Source organism: Hevea brasiliensis, chromosome 6, assembly GCF_030052815.1.
Source record: "Hevea brasiliensis isolate MT/VB/25A 57/8 chromosome 6, ASM3005281v1, whole genome shotgun sequence".
Classification (NCBI taxonomy): Eukaryota; Viridiplantae; Streptophyta; class Magnoliopsida; order Malpighiales; family Euphorbiaceae; genus Hevea; species Hevea brasiliensis.
Window position 1 is genome coordinate 89,404,432 of NC_079498.1, and position 18,251 is coordinate 89,422,682.

General features: G+C 30.5%; 1 protein-coding gene across 2 annotated transcripts; it reads left to right on the plus strand.

Moving 5' to 3' along the window:
* The first annotated feature begins 6,188 nt into the window (after positions 1-6,188).
* LOC110637006 (cysteine--tRNA ligase 2, cytoplasmic) lies at positions 6,189-16,670 on the plus strand. Of its 2 annotated transcripts, XM_058148603.1 has the most exons (11): positions 6,189-6,495; positions 6,676-6,800; positions 8,987-9,216; positions 10,068-10,131; positions 10,327-10,488; positions 13,082-13,252; positions 13,347-13,628; positions 13,741-13,866; positions 15,608-15,841; positions 15,972-16,085; positions 16,186-16,670. In XM_058148603.1, the coding sequence occupies exons 3-11, from the start codon at positions 9,047-9,049 to the stop codon at positions 16,453-16,455; spliced, it is 1,593 nt and encodes a 530-aa protein (XP_058004586.1). In that variant the 5' UTR covers positions 6,189-6,495; positions 6,676-6,800; positions 8,987-9,046; the 3' UTR covers positions 16,456-16,670. The 2 variants fall into 2 exon arrangements, with proteins under 2 accessions (XP_058004586.1, XP_058004587.1); XM_058148604.1 differs by lacking the exon at positions 8,987-9,216 and having other exon boundaries at positions 6,192-6,495.
* Positions 16,671-18,251: the final 1,581 nt, after the last annotated feature.

Here is an 18,251-nt window from a genome sequence, read left to right on the forward strand (position 1 = left end):
TCGCCCATCCTGACTAAGGTATTTATCCACTTGCCTATCAGGCCGGCTTTACTTGCTTACCCTGACTAAGGCATTTATTCACCTGCCTATTGAGATGCTCACTTTCCCATTAAACCTAAGAAGTATATCCGCCTACCAAGAAGACTAAAGCATTTATCTGCTTGGCTATTGGACTGATCACTCGCCCATCCTACCCAAGGCGTATATCCGCTTGTCTCGCCCATCTACCTAAGGCGTTTACTTGCCCACCTAAGGCATCTATCTGCCTACCTTCAAGGGTGATCATTCGCCCATCTTTAAGGTGCTACCCAAAGGTGACCACTCACCCAAAGGTGTCAATCTGTAGACCCTTATTTTATGATGAGTATGAGCATTGAGGCCGTGGGAAACCCGATGATGAAAAATTATATGACTGTAAGATGTAATTGGAGGCATAGAGCTGAATTATTAATTCCGTGGCATGATCTTGAAAAAATAAAAATAATAATAAAGTTTTGGAGAAATTAATTTAATTAAATTTAAATAAAATTTTATTTTGTTTAAATTTAATATGGGTAGTTCTTAAATGAATCTAACTAAGTTTAATTGGGCTCCATGGGCCTAAGAAAGCATAGTTAGGAATTTTAAATGGGACCCATTTAATTATTTTCTGAAAATTAAAATAACAAAATATCTCTCTCCTCCTTGGCCCCACTTTCTTCCTCACTCCCTATTGGTGTCACCCCCTTTCCCTCTCTTTCTATTGGTTGGAACACTTCACCCATATTCCAGTCTCATCCAAATCCATCAATCCTAGTCATTTAAGCTATCTGAACTTTATCACACTAGAACTCCAAACCCTACCACATCTCTTCCTCACTCCCTATTGGTGACTTCCATTTTTTTTTTATCTTCCTATTGGTTGAAACACCTCACCCATATCTCAGTCTTATTTGAATTCTGCAATCGTAGTTGTTTAAGTCATCTAAACTTTATCACCCTAAGACTCCAAACCCTATCACACCTCTCTCCCAAAACCCTATAAATACCCTACTAGAGAAGGGAAGAAAAGGAGGATGGGAGGAAAGAGGAAGAGAAATTCAGAGCTATAAGAAATTTAGAGATATTCAAGACTCTTTGAGTTCTTCCTTATTTTTTTCTTTTCTTCAAGAAGATTTTTATACAAGATTTCTGGAAGGTCAGTTTTTATTGTTTTCTTTTCAAGATCTATGCCACACAATATTTTAATTCTATGCTCTTTGTCTTCAATTTATTTTATATGTTCATATAGATCATGTAATCATGTTTAATTTGAGGGGGTACACAACTCTGCACATGTTTAGTTTCTGTCTCTCGTATTTTTATTATTTTTCTTTATTTTCTGAATCTGTAAAAAAATTTGTAAAAATTATATTCATATTCTACACGAAATTCCATTAATTTTAGGCTCAAGAATCACTAAAAAAGTTTTAATATTTTGTAAGTTATGGCTATTTGAAGTTAGGGTTCCTGTAAAATCTGATTTGCAGGATATCCAACTTGTGGAGCCCATATCTCCCTTGTTCCTTAATATTTTTGTGTAAATCTAGTGTCTAAAATTAACTTTAGAATGTTATGAATCTTTTTCAATTGGTTTTGCATTCATATCTGTTGTGGTTAATATGTTATGAATTTTACAAAAAAGTAGTATGATTCTATCACTTAGAAAAGTTACGATTTATGTAGACCATTCGGCTAGGATCTTGTTTGATTTATAAATTTTATGATCTTGTATGATATGTAGGCTGTCTTCTGTAATTTTTTTATGATTTTTAGGCATGTATAACTATTTTTAAAAAATCGGATTTCTTGCTACCGTTAATCTACCAGAATTTGAAAATTGTATATTTATGCATGTTCTTGTATTTTCTTGGGTTTTAATTGATATTTGATCTATTTTTCTGTGTTGTTTTAATTCAAGAAGTGTTATGAAGTGTTTGGATCATGTTAGAAAACTTAGACCATTAGGTAGTTGTAACTAATAAGGAATCTTAACCCTTTAGGAGACTAGAGTTAGAATCCAATGTAAATTGTTATTAATATTTTCTTTATTTCTTTTATTTTCTTTAGTTTTTTTATTTTTTATTACAAACAAAATTGGTAAGTAGCCCTAAGATAAGTACCAAAGAGGGCATTTGCGTGGAGCTTATATGGAGCTAAACGGGAGTAAGCCAGGGATATCATTGCCATACTATAAGAGAAGACCCTTTTTTAAGGGTAGCTTGCCCCAATGGCAGCTGCATTTACCAACAGGTAAGTAGCTTTAAACTTCTCGAATAACCATTGGTATAAAATTGTAGTAATAATAGAACTTTTATTTGGTAAATTAAAATTAACTTTATTTTTAATTTAACTGACTTTTGCATGTAATTAATTTAACTAAATACTTTGTAAATTAAAATTAATCTTGTTTGTAAATTAAACTAACATTGGCATGTAAATAAATTTAATTTAATACTTGGTAATTGTAAAATAAATTTGCATGTTAGAAATCTTTATTAGGTTGTGATTGTTTGGGCCTTATGTGATATTAGAATAAATTACACATGTACATAATTAACTTAGTTTAATTATCCTTAGGGTAACTTGGTGAAAATTAATTAATTAGGTTAAATAGAAACGTAGGGTTATTTGAAATTGAATTTGTTTATAAATTAAATTCTCAATAATAAATTAATTTTAGTCATCTGATAAATATCATTTAAATAATTAGCAACCCCATAGATAGGAATTACTTGTGCATGAAAATTATGTGTAAACAACAATCCTTTTGTGAATTACTTGCGTGTGTAGGATTAGAATTGCATTTTTAGGATAAAGTTTAATAAAGAAATAATAAACAAGACTTCTAGAAACATTAGTAGAGGACTGGCACTCGAATTAACGAGGTTAGACCAGGCATAAGGGGTGCCTAACACCTTCCCCTTACGTACCCACTATCCCGAACCTAGACATTGGGCTATGGTAATGACGGTTGTGGAAACTCTTCAAGGAGTAAGTTGCCATCCATGACCCTCGGAAGAAATACTGAATATGTCCCGGTTATTACCCGGGTGGCGACTCCTATCTATCTATGCCTTCGTGGCATGAATCCTTAGTACCGTGGTAGTGTTATGGGAAGACGGTACTTACCAGTGGTTTGATTATATAAGGATTGTATGGAGTGCATGTCTAGGAAATGCTGTCTAAGGAGGTGGTACTTAAGTGAGGCCATTGTGACTCCACCATCTTTTTTGGGCATTACCTGGTGTATTTTATATAATTTTAATGGATAATATTTCGCCTCACGCCCCAACCTTACACAATCTGCCTAAAATTTCTAAGGCAATGGTTTGCCCAAAAAAGGCTTTATTAAATGGTCAAAGTTCTAACATTTAACCTATCATCTAGCATCAAACCTAAATATTTGCTCTCGAGAAGGGGCGGGGGGGGGGGGGGGGGACTAATGATATATTACCACCCAAAATACCTAAATGAATATAATTTTAATCCAATTTTAAGTATCACACTTTATTAGGGATTCTAAATCCCACTCTGATTGAACTTCCCCTAAAACATGAATTGTATCTCAATACTAAATCTTACTCCAAATAGGAGTCTCTCTAATACCTATATAAGGAGCTCAAACCTCCATAGTCATGTATGCTATTATCTCTAGTCAATTCTATATTTTACTCAGTTCTAATTACTGATTTAAGTATCAGAGAGATTACCCAAACCAATCCAACAGGTGTTCTCTCTCTTATCTTGCAGGTGCATATCCGCATGCAGAAAAAAAAACCCACGAATAGCATCAATTAGTGATTAGGATAAAAATAAATGAAGTAAACTTTTTTTCTTATGTTTATATATAATTTATTCTCAAAATCTTTTATATTACCACCCAAAATACCTAAATGAATATAATTTTAATCCAATTTTAAGTATCACACTTTATTAGGGATTCTAAATCCCACTCTGATTGAACTTCCCCTAAAATATGAATTGTATCTCAATACTAAATCTTACTCCAAATAGGAGTCTCCCTAATACCTATATAAGGAGCTCAAACCTCCATAGTCATGTATGCTATTATCTCTAGTCAATTCTATAATTTACTCAGTTCTAATTACTGATTTAAGTATCAAAGAGATTACCCAAACCAATCTAACAGGTGTTCTCTCTCTTATCTTGCAGGTGCATATCCGCATGCAGAAAAAAAATCCACGAATAGCATCAATTAGTGATTAGGATAAAAATAAATGAAGTAAACTTTTTTTCTTATGTTTATATATAATTTATTCTCAAAATCTTTTATTTTTGTCTTATCTTCTTGTTAAAGGAAGATAAGCTTTCATATTTAAAAAAAAAAATTATAAATATCAGATGTTCACTTTTTGTTATCCATAAATGATATGTGTCAGCTAGAGATAGTAATAGATAGGGTATCCGTAAAAATCACTAATATTCTCAAAACCCAAACTCATTTCAAATCCGATTAAAATTTATTTTCAACTTCTCAAACCCACCCCAAATTCGATTATTATTACTTGAAAAATACTCGAATCTATTTAATTTTATATATTTTAATTAAAAATCTCATAAAAAATTATTTTTATTAATAATTTATATTTTAAAAATTTAATAATTCCATAAAATATTTCAATTTTATTTTACATAAAATAAAAATATAACAATTTATAAATATTATTATAAAAATATATATTTTATATTTAATTAAATATTTATATAAACGGATTCAGATAATGGATATTTAACATTATAAAAAATATATTTATATTTAATTAAATATTTATATAAATAAATTTAGATAATAGATATCTAACATGTAGAACCCGAACCTGTCCCGAACTTATCACGGGTATTAAATTTCAAATTCAAACTAGTGTCAAACCCGATTATATGCTATGCAAACTCATTTTGTTAGGGTTCGGTTGGATCGAATATCCATAAAAACCTGATCCATTACCATTCCTAGTGTCAATTGCCTTATATTAGTATAAATATAATGCCTTATATTAGCATAAATATAATCCTATGAGTGTCCAGCAATTAATCTTTCTAAAATCATATTAATTACTCATTAGTTTATAAAGATTAATATACCTAACAATATATGATGACTTGAAAAAAATTTTATAGTTTAAATCAAGGAACTTTATTCTCATGTAAAAAATTATTGTTTTCATTATATGTAATTACTTTGCACATTTGACAACTGAAAACAAAAATTTTACACTATAATTATTTTGTTATTACTTTATTATTATGTAATTTTCAAATTATTTATTATATTAAAATATAATTTAATCAATAAAAATATCTTTTCAGTATAAAAACTCAATTAAAAATAATGTAAAATATATTTTATATTATAAATAAAAAAATATTTAAATATAAAATTTAAATTAATAAACTATTTTATTAATCAGATAAAATTTTAGGGATTATATTTTAATTTATTATTACTTTCTCAAATTTAATTTAACTATTTTGATTATAACTGTGATAATTAATTAAGTTTTGACTCTTTGACTATAATTTTACAACTAATTAAGTTTTGAGTATAACACATGAAAAAAGTTTTGATTATAATCACAAAGGTCTAAAAATTTTAGATTTTTTTAATAAGTCTATTTTAAATTAAACTTAATTTTAGTCACCTGCTTCTTCCCCCCACTTTACAATTATGGATCCATCTATTGGATTTTTGCCATAAAATCTAATCTGTTGGATGAATTTTCAAAGTAATCAAACAAAATTACATCTACTTTGTTTTTATGATTAACAGTTAATTGGAAAACATTTTATTTGTATACTTTTTTGGTAGATAAAAGGAGCCAAAGGCTCAAACAATATTTTATTTTTATATTAATTCTTCATATTTAATATACAAAAAATTAATAATCAATATTTTTAAAAGTAAATGTTTAACACTGTTTAATTGAGCTGAAATTAAATTATAAAAGATTTTATTGATTCTGTTATAAAAAAAAAAAGATTTAATTGATTCTAATTTCCGTGTACATTGGCAACGACGATATATCCTCAGTCCAGTGTTCACGAGTGGGGCCTCTTGAATTTCTGGCTTAATGCATTTCCTTTTATATATATATATATTTTTAAAAAGTGGCTATTTGCAGTTGCACCTCGACCAAAATACGCCGTAACTACGTTTATATGTAGGATTTTTGGATTTTCCTTACTTCGAAGCGTCTCTTTCTGCTTTAAAATCTCTATCTTCCCACAATTTCACTGAGATCCCTAGAATCTGTGTCCCACCCGCTTTTCACTTCCTCTCCTAAGCGCTGCTTTAGCCCCGAGTAATCTTTTGGCATGTGACGGCTCTCCATCCCATTTTTATTACGCTTGGCGAGTTTGAACCTGCCTCTCCTCGCTGCAATTTCTCTTCCTGTAAGACCTTGATGTCAGGGTTGAATGGAACAGAGGATTTATCATTCTGTGCACTAATCTCAGGTACCCATATCCACCCCTTAATATTGAATCTTTCTTTATGCGAGTTATTGAATCCATTTTACATACTATTCTATTGTCAAATTCGAAGCAGTTTCCGGGTAATCTTTATTAATTTTATTTTTCTCCAAATATTTCCCAAAATTTATGTATACCTAATTGAGCTGTTGTTATGCCTTGCAGTTCAAGAAAAAATGAGTAGATTATGAGCTACCCATGTTGTTCTCAGTTTTATTTTCCAATTTCACCGTTTGAGATCAGAAAAAGGAAGTTACAACAGTCCAACGTACAGTTGCTGCCTGTTCTAGGTATTTACTTGTGCTTCTTTGATTCTTGAGGTTTCTGTGTTATAGATCTTTTGTTTGGGCCTATTGAAATGCTTTTTGTTCGTTGTCCATTGCTAAATTCAGGCTTTCTTTGTAAAATTAATGAGTGAAAAATGTTTGAGTTATAATACTGTGATAGCTAATTCAATTAAACCCATTAATTAGCTTCTGTGTTCCTGATCTTTTAATTTGAAACGAAATTATTGTGATGGAAGATCCAAAATTTAAATTAATCTATACCCTTTTTCTTTTAAAATTTCTGAGGATATTAAAATTTAAATTAAGTCTTTTTGCCAAGAGAACTGAATGGTTGGATAATATTAAAATTTACTTAATTCAATTATTCCAGTCAATTATTCCAGCACACACTCAAGATTAGATAATGGTTGGATGATGAAGTTTTGGATGCTGGATCACAATAGGAATTGCATTATAAAGAAAGTTACAATAAACAAAATGAAAATTGTTCTGCTTTTCTTCTTTATAAAGAAATATAGCTAGAAGTGGAAAACAATTGAAATTATGAGTGAAAGATAGTAGATAAAGACCCTAGGCAAGTACTGGGCCTGCTTCACCAGGCTCAAGTATTCTCTTTTGATTGCATCTAAGTTAGAAAGTTCTCTTTTGATTGCCTCCAACTTGAGTTTGAGCTTGTAAATGTAGAGAGTAGCATCTGCAATGATAGAGCTTCTTTTCACCTTCATAAACAACAAAAGAGAGAGAATAAGCTTTAAATTACAGATTTGGAGCAGGTGAGTGTTCTTAGAATGTGAATCTTTATAATGTAATTGCTCTTATTATTTTATATTATTTTGTTGAGTGGCTAAAGTGGCTTTCATTCGTATCCCTCTAAGGAATAATGGCAAATCTCTTGCTGTGAATTTATTCCAGTATCTCATTAATCTACTAAGCCACAGTCACAGATGCCCATAACCTACAGTAACACTTGGAGGATGGTTTTTAACTTATATTTAAGGCTTTGGATTTGTAATTATTTTACTTTTATATCAGTGGTTGAAACATACTATTCTTTTTTCAATAATTTATATTCATGCAAGGACAAAATTTCACAGAATTTGTTTATTTATTTATTTATTTTAAAGGGATTTGTTTCTTTTTGTGCTTTAGTAATGTCAACATGTCATTGTTTATTCCTATCTTGTTTGGAATAAATAAGAAGGCACATATATAGTGAAAATATTTATATTTATATTCATATCTTGCAGCTGAAGTCTTAAGTAATATAACAGAGAATTTTGTGCCATACAATTGAATTTAACATTATTGGTGTTGAATACTGTTTATCTAACTATTCTGCATCTTTCTTTTCTGGTCTTTTCCCTGATTTTTCGCGTATTTTACGCGGCTTCTCCTCTTTAGGTAATTCATAGTAGAATGAATTCTGATACACTATTTGGCACTAGCAAAGAGAATTGAACAGAAATCACCTTTTCTATTTTTGTTGTTTTTAGCATATTTCCAGAGTTATGTCAGCCAACAATTGAAGAGTAGCATTTGTCTTGTCTAATTAATGTTGATGAAATGTATATTTTGAACAAAATCATAGATTTGGGTTAATGTGTAATAGCTAATTAACATTTTATAATTTGTATATTTTTGTTAATGTTGATGAAATGTATATTTTTGAGAAAATCATAAAACTGTATTATGAAGAGATGCAGAGGAACTATACTTCAGGGACTATACATTTAATATTTAATTTTTCTTATTATAGATTATAAGTTTTAATGATTGTTTTTGTTTATTTGAATTTTTAATTATTATCTTTGTTTTCTTTAATTTTTTAACGATGATCTCTAATGCTTAAATTTTAGTGCATGCATGTTGGATTATATTGTTTATTAATATATTGTTTTGTAGTTAATATATATATATATATATATATATATGTTTTTTTTGAGAAAGAAGTTAATTAATATTACCTAGTACCAAATTGGTACCAAAGCAGCCATCAAATATAACTTCACCCGACCAACTAACCAACTCTCTCTTGCAATTTGATTGGTTGTTTTGAATTGTAAAATCCACACTCATTTGTTTAACATGGTTTGGGTTGAATTGGAAGCAACTTTTATCCAATCCAATCCATGAACAGGCCTACCCACAGCTCATTTGTGTAGACTTAAGGCTATGGTTTTCATTTGCAGATTTGTTATCGTTCTATCAACCATCAAAAGAGAGAGAATTAGAGAAACAGTGAAATTGAAATGGCGAAAAAGGTAAATTTTAAAATATTCAACACAATGATTAAGACAACGGAGGATTTCAAGCCCCTAGTCCCTGGTAAAGTCGGCATGTATGTGTGTGGCGTTACTTCCTACGATTTAAGCCACATTGGTCATGCTCGCGCTGCAGTTGTCTTTGACGTCCTCTTCAGGTCCGTTTCTATATGAGCAAAAGCACAAACTCTTTGCATATTTGCAGTAGTTTGATTTTGTGAAGTTTAGTAACTAGCAAACAGACTAATACTTGGAATTGTGTTGATGGTATGAGACAATGTAATTGTATGATGAAGGGATATTAGTTCATCTAATGAACAAATTAAAGTTGTGGGTTTGCTTAAAGTAATTCAAATAATATGAGATTATGCCAATGAAATAAAATTGATTGTTAGTCCAAAAGGATGATGTGGTAAAGCTATTAATCTAATGAAATTCATTCAATTATTTTGTAAAAATTTCTATATATGTGAAATGTTGATTTTGACTTATTGTAATAAATTCCAGTATATGTTAACTTGTTATTACCATCTTGAGTTGTGGTTATTATGGGTAGAACCTGCAAGGTTAATTATAAAGAGAGGCTTTTAAGAAGAGAGCCTGCTATTGTATGATCTACCAGAGTTTGATTGTTTGCAACTTTTTTCCACTGTGGCTGGAATCCTAAAACTTATAGTCTTTTCTAGATATTGACAGATTTGGAGATTAATTGCAAATCAACAATACATTTGGGATTAACTGATTAAAGCTTTGACTGTGGTTACCCCTTTTGCAAGTTCGAATTGATGTAACCCCTTTCAACTTAGGTTGCATGGATTATGTAGATGTAGATCAATGTTATGAACCTTTATTGAGTTGTTCCTGCAGGACTTTATAGTTGTTTCACTTATGTTATATTTCTAATGTTGCACAATGATTATGAAGGTTGGAAATTTTATTTATTTATTTTTTCTTTTTTAAAGATTATTGACCATTTATTTTCTTGATGCCATCATATTAAATTTTGCAGATATCTACAACACTTAGGTTATGAAGTTACTTATGTGAGAAATTTTACAGATATTGATGACAAGGTAAGAATTTGATTGATCTAATCTTCGCTCGAGTACATGGTTTGAACTTCAATAAGCTTCCTGAAATCCTCAAATTGATTTGATTTTCAAATAATTATGACTGGTTGTTAGAGTTTATTACCAAAACCTTAAGTTTGCATCTCTCTCTCAATTTGTACAATGCATAATTGATGAATTTCTCAACCATTTTGGTAGATAATTCATAAAGCAAATGAGCTTGGTGAGGATCCATTATCTTTAAGCAACAGATTTTGCGAAGAATATCTCATTGACATGGATAGTCTGCAGTGCCTCCTTCCAACGCATCAACCACGTGTGACTGACCACATGGAACAGATCAAGGACATGATTACACAGGTTTGTTCTTTCTTAACAACTTGAATTGGTTTTAAATCGCGGTTGTGGCTACGTTTGCGGTTACAGTCGCAGGTAATGGAAACAGGCTTGTAATGGCTGTAACTTAATGGTAATGGCCTATCACTATGCAAATTTTTTTTGAAAAATTTTCCAAGTTCATGAAATGAATAAATATTGAAGATAGAACTAAAACTAACGTATACAACTAATAATAAGCATAAATATACCAAATAAGGACACTAAATCTATCATTCTTAAACATGATTAGTATTAATCAATTTAAAATCAAGATAACTAATTAGATGGTAAAAAACTAACCTTATTACCATTAAAATGAATGTCTAGTTGAGAGAAAATGGCTAAGTTGCCTAGAGAAAAAATGATAAGGTGCTAAAATGAATGAAAAAAGGTTTCCTCTGCTGCATTTGATGTGAAAGATGTAAAAAAAAGCTAAAAATTCTCAGTTGGAAAAGCAACGGCTGTTACAACTGTTACTTAACGGTCGTTACCTTTATATAATGGTTGTAACTTCCTTTACAGTTACAATTATTAAAATCTATTAAATAATGGTGGTAATGGTCTGTTGTGTAATGTAATGGCCTTTGTTTAAAACCATAATATAGTGTTTCAATGATTGTCTTTATGTTGGGAAAGAGGAGAATGGTCAAGTCTACTGTACTTTGATATTAATCAACAATGCTAAGAAGATATAAATTTTAAACTATAATTTTGATATATTTTCACCTTTTGTTCCTTTTTTTTCTACGATCTTTCCAATGCGTAATGGTAATTTATTGCTAACTAATAAATAAAAATATTGCTAAGGTGAGGTGAGTAGCTTGTGTACGGTGATGTATGGTGACCTATTTGGTCCTTTGTAATCCTTATAGTGGATGTGGGATATTACTGAACTAGATCAGCATTGAAGGGGAATTTTAAAATTTTCTAGTTGAAATATGTAAGTGATTTTTTGCTATTATTAGTTTAAGAACATAATAGTTTGTATTTAATGCTTAGCGCATAATTGAAATTTTAGTTCTTTTTGTTTCCGAACTCCATCTATCCATAGTATATATTGTAAGCAAGCTTTTGTTTTTCGGATGAAGACCTAGTAGAAAGAAAATTTTACTTCATTGATATTACTGAGCATTCTATTAGTGACGGATGCAGAAATTCAACTTAGGAGGGCTCAATTAAAATATGTAATTTGTAAAATAATATATATAAAATAAATATAAATTGGCAAGAAAATTTTTTTAAACAAAATTGGCTTGGTAAAAATTTAATGGAATTGCTGTTAAATAAAAAATATAATGAATCCTTAATATTAGGAATTACTGAATTTACAATATATTGATGGCCCAAAATTGAAAAAATTGTCCAATTTATCTCAAATTTAATTTTTTTCAAAATAATAATGAAAATAAATTTAATTTAAAATATAGATTAAATGAAATAAATGACATGGTTTTAATTTATTAATTTTTTTTTCAAATTTGAGTATGATGAATTTATTGAATTTTTTTTTCAAATTAATAATAATTTATTAATTTATTATCATTTTACGATTTTGTTCAATAATTTACCACTATACCTCTATAAAATTACCATTAAAAGACTTTGAAGTCTAACGGGGCCCAGTGCCCCTCTTGGCCCAAGTGTAGATCTGTCATTTGGTTATACTAAGCCGTGCTTTCCATGCTGAGTACTGTTGAGATGTGTGGTGAAGTTTTGCCTGTTAAGAAACCTTGGGTCTATTCACTGTGGAAAATTGGCCTTGTTTTCTGGACAAGTTTTCTAAGAAAACTAGAAAATAAAGTTTTGTATTCACGTGTCAGTTTTCCAAAATTTAACTAATATTTAGAAAATAGCTTGAAGTAGTTCTTCATTGTTTTCTTTTACAACAAAAGTTCTATTTTCCCATTGTTTTCCAAATGAAAAACAATGACATTTTTATAATCAAACTTATACCATATTTTTTTTATAATTAAAATTGGATAATTATTTAAAAATAATTATTTACAATGATAAAAAAAATCATATTATTATAAAATAAATGAATAACATATATTAAAAAAATTTTAAAATAAAATAAGTTTTTAAATATATTTTATAATTATTTATTTTTTTAATTGTGAAGGATATGAATAATTTTTTTATTTATTTGAATCGGAAAATTGTTTTCTATTATTTGCAGATAAATATATTTTTCATATTTTTTCTTGTTTTCCATAGAAAATGAAAATTGGACTTTCCTAGAAAATAGAAAATGGAAAATATAAAATGGAAAACAGAAAACTGTTTTCTACAAGTAAACAGGCCCTTGGTATTTTGAGGGCCTGAATTGAATGTTGTTGATATTTTGCTTTCAGTTGATTACCATTGTTTGATGCAATAACCTCTCTCCTCCGTTGAAAAGAAAAGAAGAAAAACCCTCTTTGAGCCCTCAAATTTGATATATAAATTGGATAGCTTCATATAGGTTTCTAATTTAATAAAACTTTCTTTCATTATTGTACTCATGATTATATTTTTGTTGGGCTGTTTTATTTTCTTTGTAGTTAAAACGAATGGCATTGTTTTTTGTTGGTAGATCATCAACAATGGCTTTGCATATGTTGTTGAAGGAGATGTGTTCTTTGCTGTCGACAAATTCCCAAATTATGGTCAATTGTCTGGGCAGAAACTGGAAAATACTAGAGCTGGTGAACGTGTTGCTGTTGACACAAGAAAACGTAATCCTGCCGACTTTGCATTATGGAAGGTATAAATTAGAAACCCTCACAAAATTACCTTAAATTTATAGTTTTGGTGACACTATTCAATAGGAATTGTGAAACATTCACCACTGGTGGCAGGCTGCAAAGCCAGGTGAGCCAAGTTGGGAGAGCCCATGGGGTCCTGGAAGACCGGGATGGCACATAGAGTGCAGTGCAATGAGTGCTCACTATCTAACATTCAAGTTTGACATCCATGGTGGTGGAAGTGATTTAGCTTTTCCTCATCATGAAAATGAGATTACACAGAGTGCTGCTGCATGCCAAGAAAGCCATGTGAGTTATTGGATGCATAATGGGCATGTTACTAATAACAATGAGAAAATGTCAAAGTCCTTGGGTAACTTTTTCACAATCCGTCAGGTAAAATTTGTTATACATGTTCCTTTTCATTCTTTGTTTCATCAATATCATCCAAAGAAATACCAGCACCCATGAATAGATGCCCTAAAGTTAACCTGTCCAATCCTCGTAGGTTACTGAACGGTACCATCCACTGGCTTTGAGGTACTTTTTGATGAGTGCACACTACCGCTCTCCCCTCAATTACACCGTTTTGCAGCTGGAAGGTTCATCAGATGCCATATTTTACATTTATCAGGTTTAAAGCTTATCCTTGTTCTCTGAAGTTTCATTCAAGAATTTGCCCAACTTTTCGAGGGTGTTTGGTTTGACTGCTTTTAACTTTTGACTTAAAATATACTTTTTAAATTATAAGTTAATTTAAGGTTAAGTTAATTTAAAGTTAAGTATTTGAGTGTTTGTTAAAACTACTTAAAAGCTACTTTCAAGTAGTTTAATTGTTTGACTAATAGGTGCTTAAAAGTAACTTAATCTATCAAAATGACTAAAACAGGTATGTATTATTTTTAAGTTGTTGTTGAGAGTTTGTTAAAACAAGGGCACTGTTGATATTTTTTAAAATTATTAGGATAATAATATAGTTTTTTTATTTTGTTAAGGAGTAGTTTTAGAATAAGTAGATAAGTAGAATTAAGAGGTACTTATAATTTCTGACTCATTTTAAATAGTTTTTCTGACTTATTTTAAATAGTTCTTTTAACTTATAAGCCAAACCAAATATTATTCTACTTATGACTTTCTACTTATAAGTAAATTTAATCGACTTATAAGCCAAACCAAACACCCTCTTAGCCAATCAATGGATAGCACCTGTGTGAAATTATGATCATTCGCAAATGCTTTAAAGATACACATGTTTTGTACATAAATGGGATGTGTTTAAATTCATATGCATATTGAACTTACAGGTGGTTATTTCCTTGAGCTCATGAGCTGAAGATAAACCTGAACTGATGAGTTAGTTACCTTATGTTAATGCGTTAAGCTGTTGTCATTTGTTAGACCTGTTTGGGTGTTGAGGTTTAAAATTGCTTTTTGAAAAAGTTTCATTTTAGATGTTGAAAATCAGTTTAAAACTAACTTTTAGCTGTTTTGGATTTTTCCTGATGTCAAATCTATCTACCTTAAAAACTAATTTTAATGGATTTTAATCGAGATAGTACTTTTATGAATAGCAGTTTTAGCAGCAATGTTGAACAAATTTTAAGTAGTTTTGAACCTTTTGATCATAGCAAATTATACAGAAAATGGTGTTGGTCTCCTCCTTTTTCTCTGTGATGCAAATTTTGGGTTCTAAATTGTTTTTGTCATATCAATTAGAAGTAACATGAATTGTGTAGAACGGTAAACATAACCACTGGCATATGATGATTTAAATGTATTTTTCCACCTCACTAGATAGGCATGCTTGAAAACCTCAAAAAGCAAGAATTTAATCCAATGAAATTTTATTTGGATAGTTTTCTTGTATAGAAAGCACATGATTCTAGAACTTAATTCTTTCAACTTTCTATTTAATTTTAAAGATTTGGAAATCGTGCCAAAAGTGGCGTACACTTACAAAAATTTAATTCATTTAATGGGGCCCACTATTGAAAATCCAAGGTACCCTAGCTAAACAAATTTATTTCCTTATAAACAAGCGTGAAGTAGGAAATTAAGTGTAATGATTTTAATTTTTTATCTTTCCAAACAGTAGAATTCAAGGAATTCTGTCACTTTATATTATTCTAAATGCATGAATTATATTGTAAAATCTTTTGAATTGAATAAATTTTAGCATAAGAGTTGTCCAAATGGGGTGGAAATACTACATGCATGATTTACTATATGTTATGATGATTTAGTTTCACTGAAAATGACAAGCATAAGAAACGTGTATGCAAGCAAGCAATGGTTTGCACCCGCAAACTTGCATACCCACAATTTGACTTCATTTGCATTCATACCCTCAAACGTGCATATTGCTGTGATTGTAGACATTGCAAGATTGTGAGGATGCTTTGTCATCATTTCAAGATGGAAGCCTGAAGGAGGGTGTGGAACTGAATGACAAGAAGGTTGGAATCACTGCTGATGCCCAAAAATGCATCAATAAACTACGTGAAGAGTTTGAGACTAAAATGTCAGATGATTTAAGCACCTCACATATCTTGATTGGTGCTTTCCAAGAAGCCTTGAAGTTCATAAACAGTTCTTTAAGCATGCTCAAGGTACCATTTATGTGCTTCCAACCCATTTTCAGATGCCTTGTATTATCTCACCATGTTTTTTTTGTGTGCACATCTGGTCGTGTGTCTGACAATAGGAATGACAAATTATTGTTTCCTTGATTTTTGCCAGAAGAAACAACAAAAGCAACAACTATCATTGATTCAATCCCTTACTGAAATAGAGAAAGAAGCCAAGTTAGTTCTGAAAATTTTGGGGCTACTTCCCCCTTGCACTTATGCTGAGGTGAGGTTTCCCAATTCTTGCAAAAATGATTTTAAACATCTGATTTTATTTTTTCTAGGTTGAAAATTTCCAACAAGAGTACAAATTTTCAATTGGGCAGGTTTTGCAGCAGCTAAAAGAGAAGGCGTTGAAGAGGGCTGGACTAACAGAGCAGGATGTGCTGGGGCTTATTGAGGAAAGAGCAATAGCGAGGAAAAACAAGGATTTTTCAAGAAGTGATCGGATCAGGGTTGATTTGACCGCAAAAGGCATTGCGCTTATGGATGTGGGGAGGGAAACAGTTTGGAGACCATGTGTCCCTTTTGAACCAGAACAAGATGCACCATCTGTTGTAGTAGAACAAAACCCACCATCAGCTGTATCAAGTTGATGAACAGCCTTGTTCTGGCCCCAACCCGGTTGTAGAAGAGCAAAACCCCAGTTGCAAAATGGATAACCATTACTGTTTTTACACTAGTAGAGCGAAAAGTCAAGAAAATTACCACGCATTTTGTTTATACTCTGTATGTGTTGACATTTGGGAGCTTTCACTTATTATGGCCTTGTGACATGGCGATATAGAATTCAACCAATTTTTTTTTTTTTTTGAATTCTATGGATAAAAATAGGTCATTTTCTAAGGATTAATGATTCCAATTTTATGGGCCAAATTGAAGGTTAAAAATAGTTTTAGTAAGAAGATAAATAAAGACAACGTATGTATTAGCTGAACTTGATGGATCACGCATCCTAGGGTCTAAAGGTAACAGATACTGGTTAAGATATTGCTTCGAGTCCAAGCCATGGTTAGAGATTTTGAAAAGCTGTAAAATGGTTTGATATTGTTGTTTTGGACAACCTCTATCAAGCATCTCAGACATGACTGACTTCTCTAAAGGTTCTACCAAGTCTATTTTTCTTGTTTTGGGTGTTTTGCAGTTAAATTACTACCATCGTACCAATGTGGAAGTGGCTGAACCAACTCTGGTCTCCTGCTTCAGTTTGGCAAATCAAGCTCCAATATTCAGATCATCGACTGGGACTTACCTGTGTTATCATGCCCACTGGTCTTGGACAATTGTTGTTGTTCACAAAAAAATGTTGGATTTAGGCCGAATTATCTTAGAAAAAATGAAAAATATTATTATTATTATTTTTAAATTTGAGTTAAATTCATACCCTGCAACTAGTGAAGGAAAAGAGCTTGGTTGTCAGATCGAACTGTACTGGCCGGTTGAATTGATTTATTCAGGAATTGGACCTTGATCTGGTCTGATTTGGCTACCAAACTCAGATTTTATAAAAACCATGTGAACCAGTATAAATTAGTTGGATAACCGGAAATCCAATCGGATTTGAAATGAGTAAACTGGTTCTTTCAATTTGAAAAAAAAATTGGGAATGCATACATAAAGCCTCAAACTGGCTCTTTGTTGCCATCAACCATCTAAGCTGCAATTGAATTTTGATTATGTGAGGAGGATGTTAGTCATAGGATTAAAGTCGGATGGTTGAAGTGGAGACGTGCCACGGGAGTTTTATGTGATCGTAAGATTCCCAATAAATTGAAAGTAAAATTTTACATGTTATATGGTAGTGAGTGTTCATCTAAGATAAGAGTAGATGAGAATGTTAAGGTGGATGAGTGGCCATACTAGATTAGATAAGTTGAGAGAAGGGAGATTGAGGTGGTTTGTAGACCTAAATTGACTTAGAGGAGAGTAGTATTACATTTAACCCAAAATCGTTTAGAGTGGAGAAAGCGAATCAATGTAGCCGTCTCCAAATTTTTGGGATAAATGTTTAGTTGAGTTGAGTTGTCCATATATGTATATATATTTGCAACCTAATAATTAATGGTATAAATAATTTATCTTATTAGCACGTTAATTTAAATTATTGAATATTTTTTTCCTATCATATTATATTTTATATAGTAAATTTTATTCAATTATTTATTTATTTATTTATTATGTAATTTTAATATATCAACATTTAAATAAATTGTTATGAATAATTTTATTATTATAAAAATTTTAATCTTAAATATTTATTTATTATCAATAATAAAATATTATTATTTAAAATTTTAAATAAAAATTTAAACTTATTTTTTGAAAATATTTATATATTAAAATTCAACTAAGTTTATTTTAATAATTATTTATAAAATATACAAAATTATTA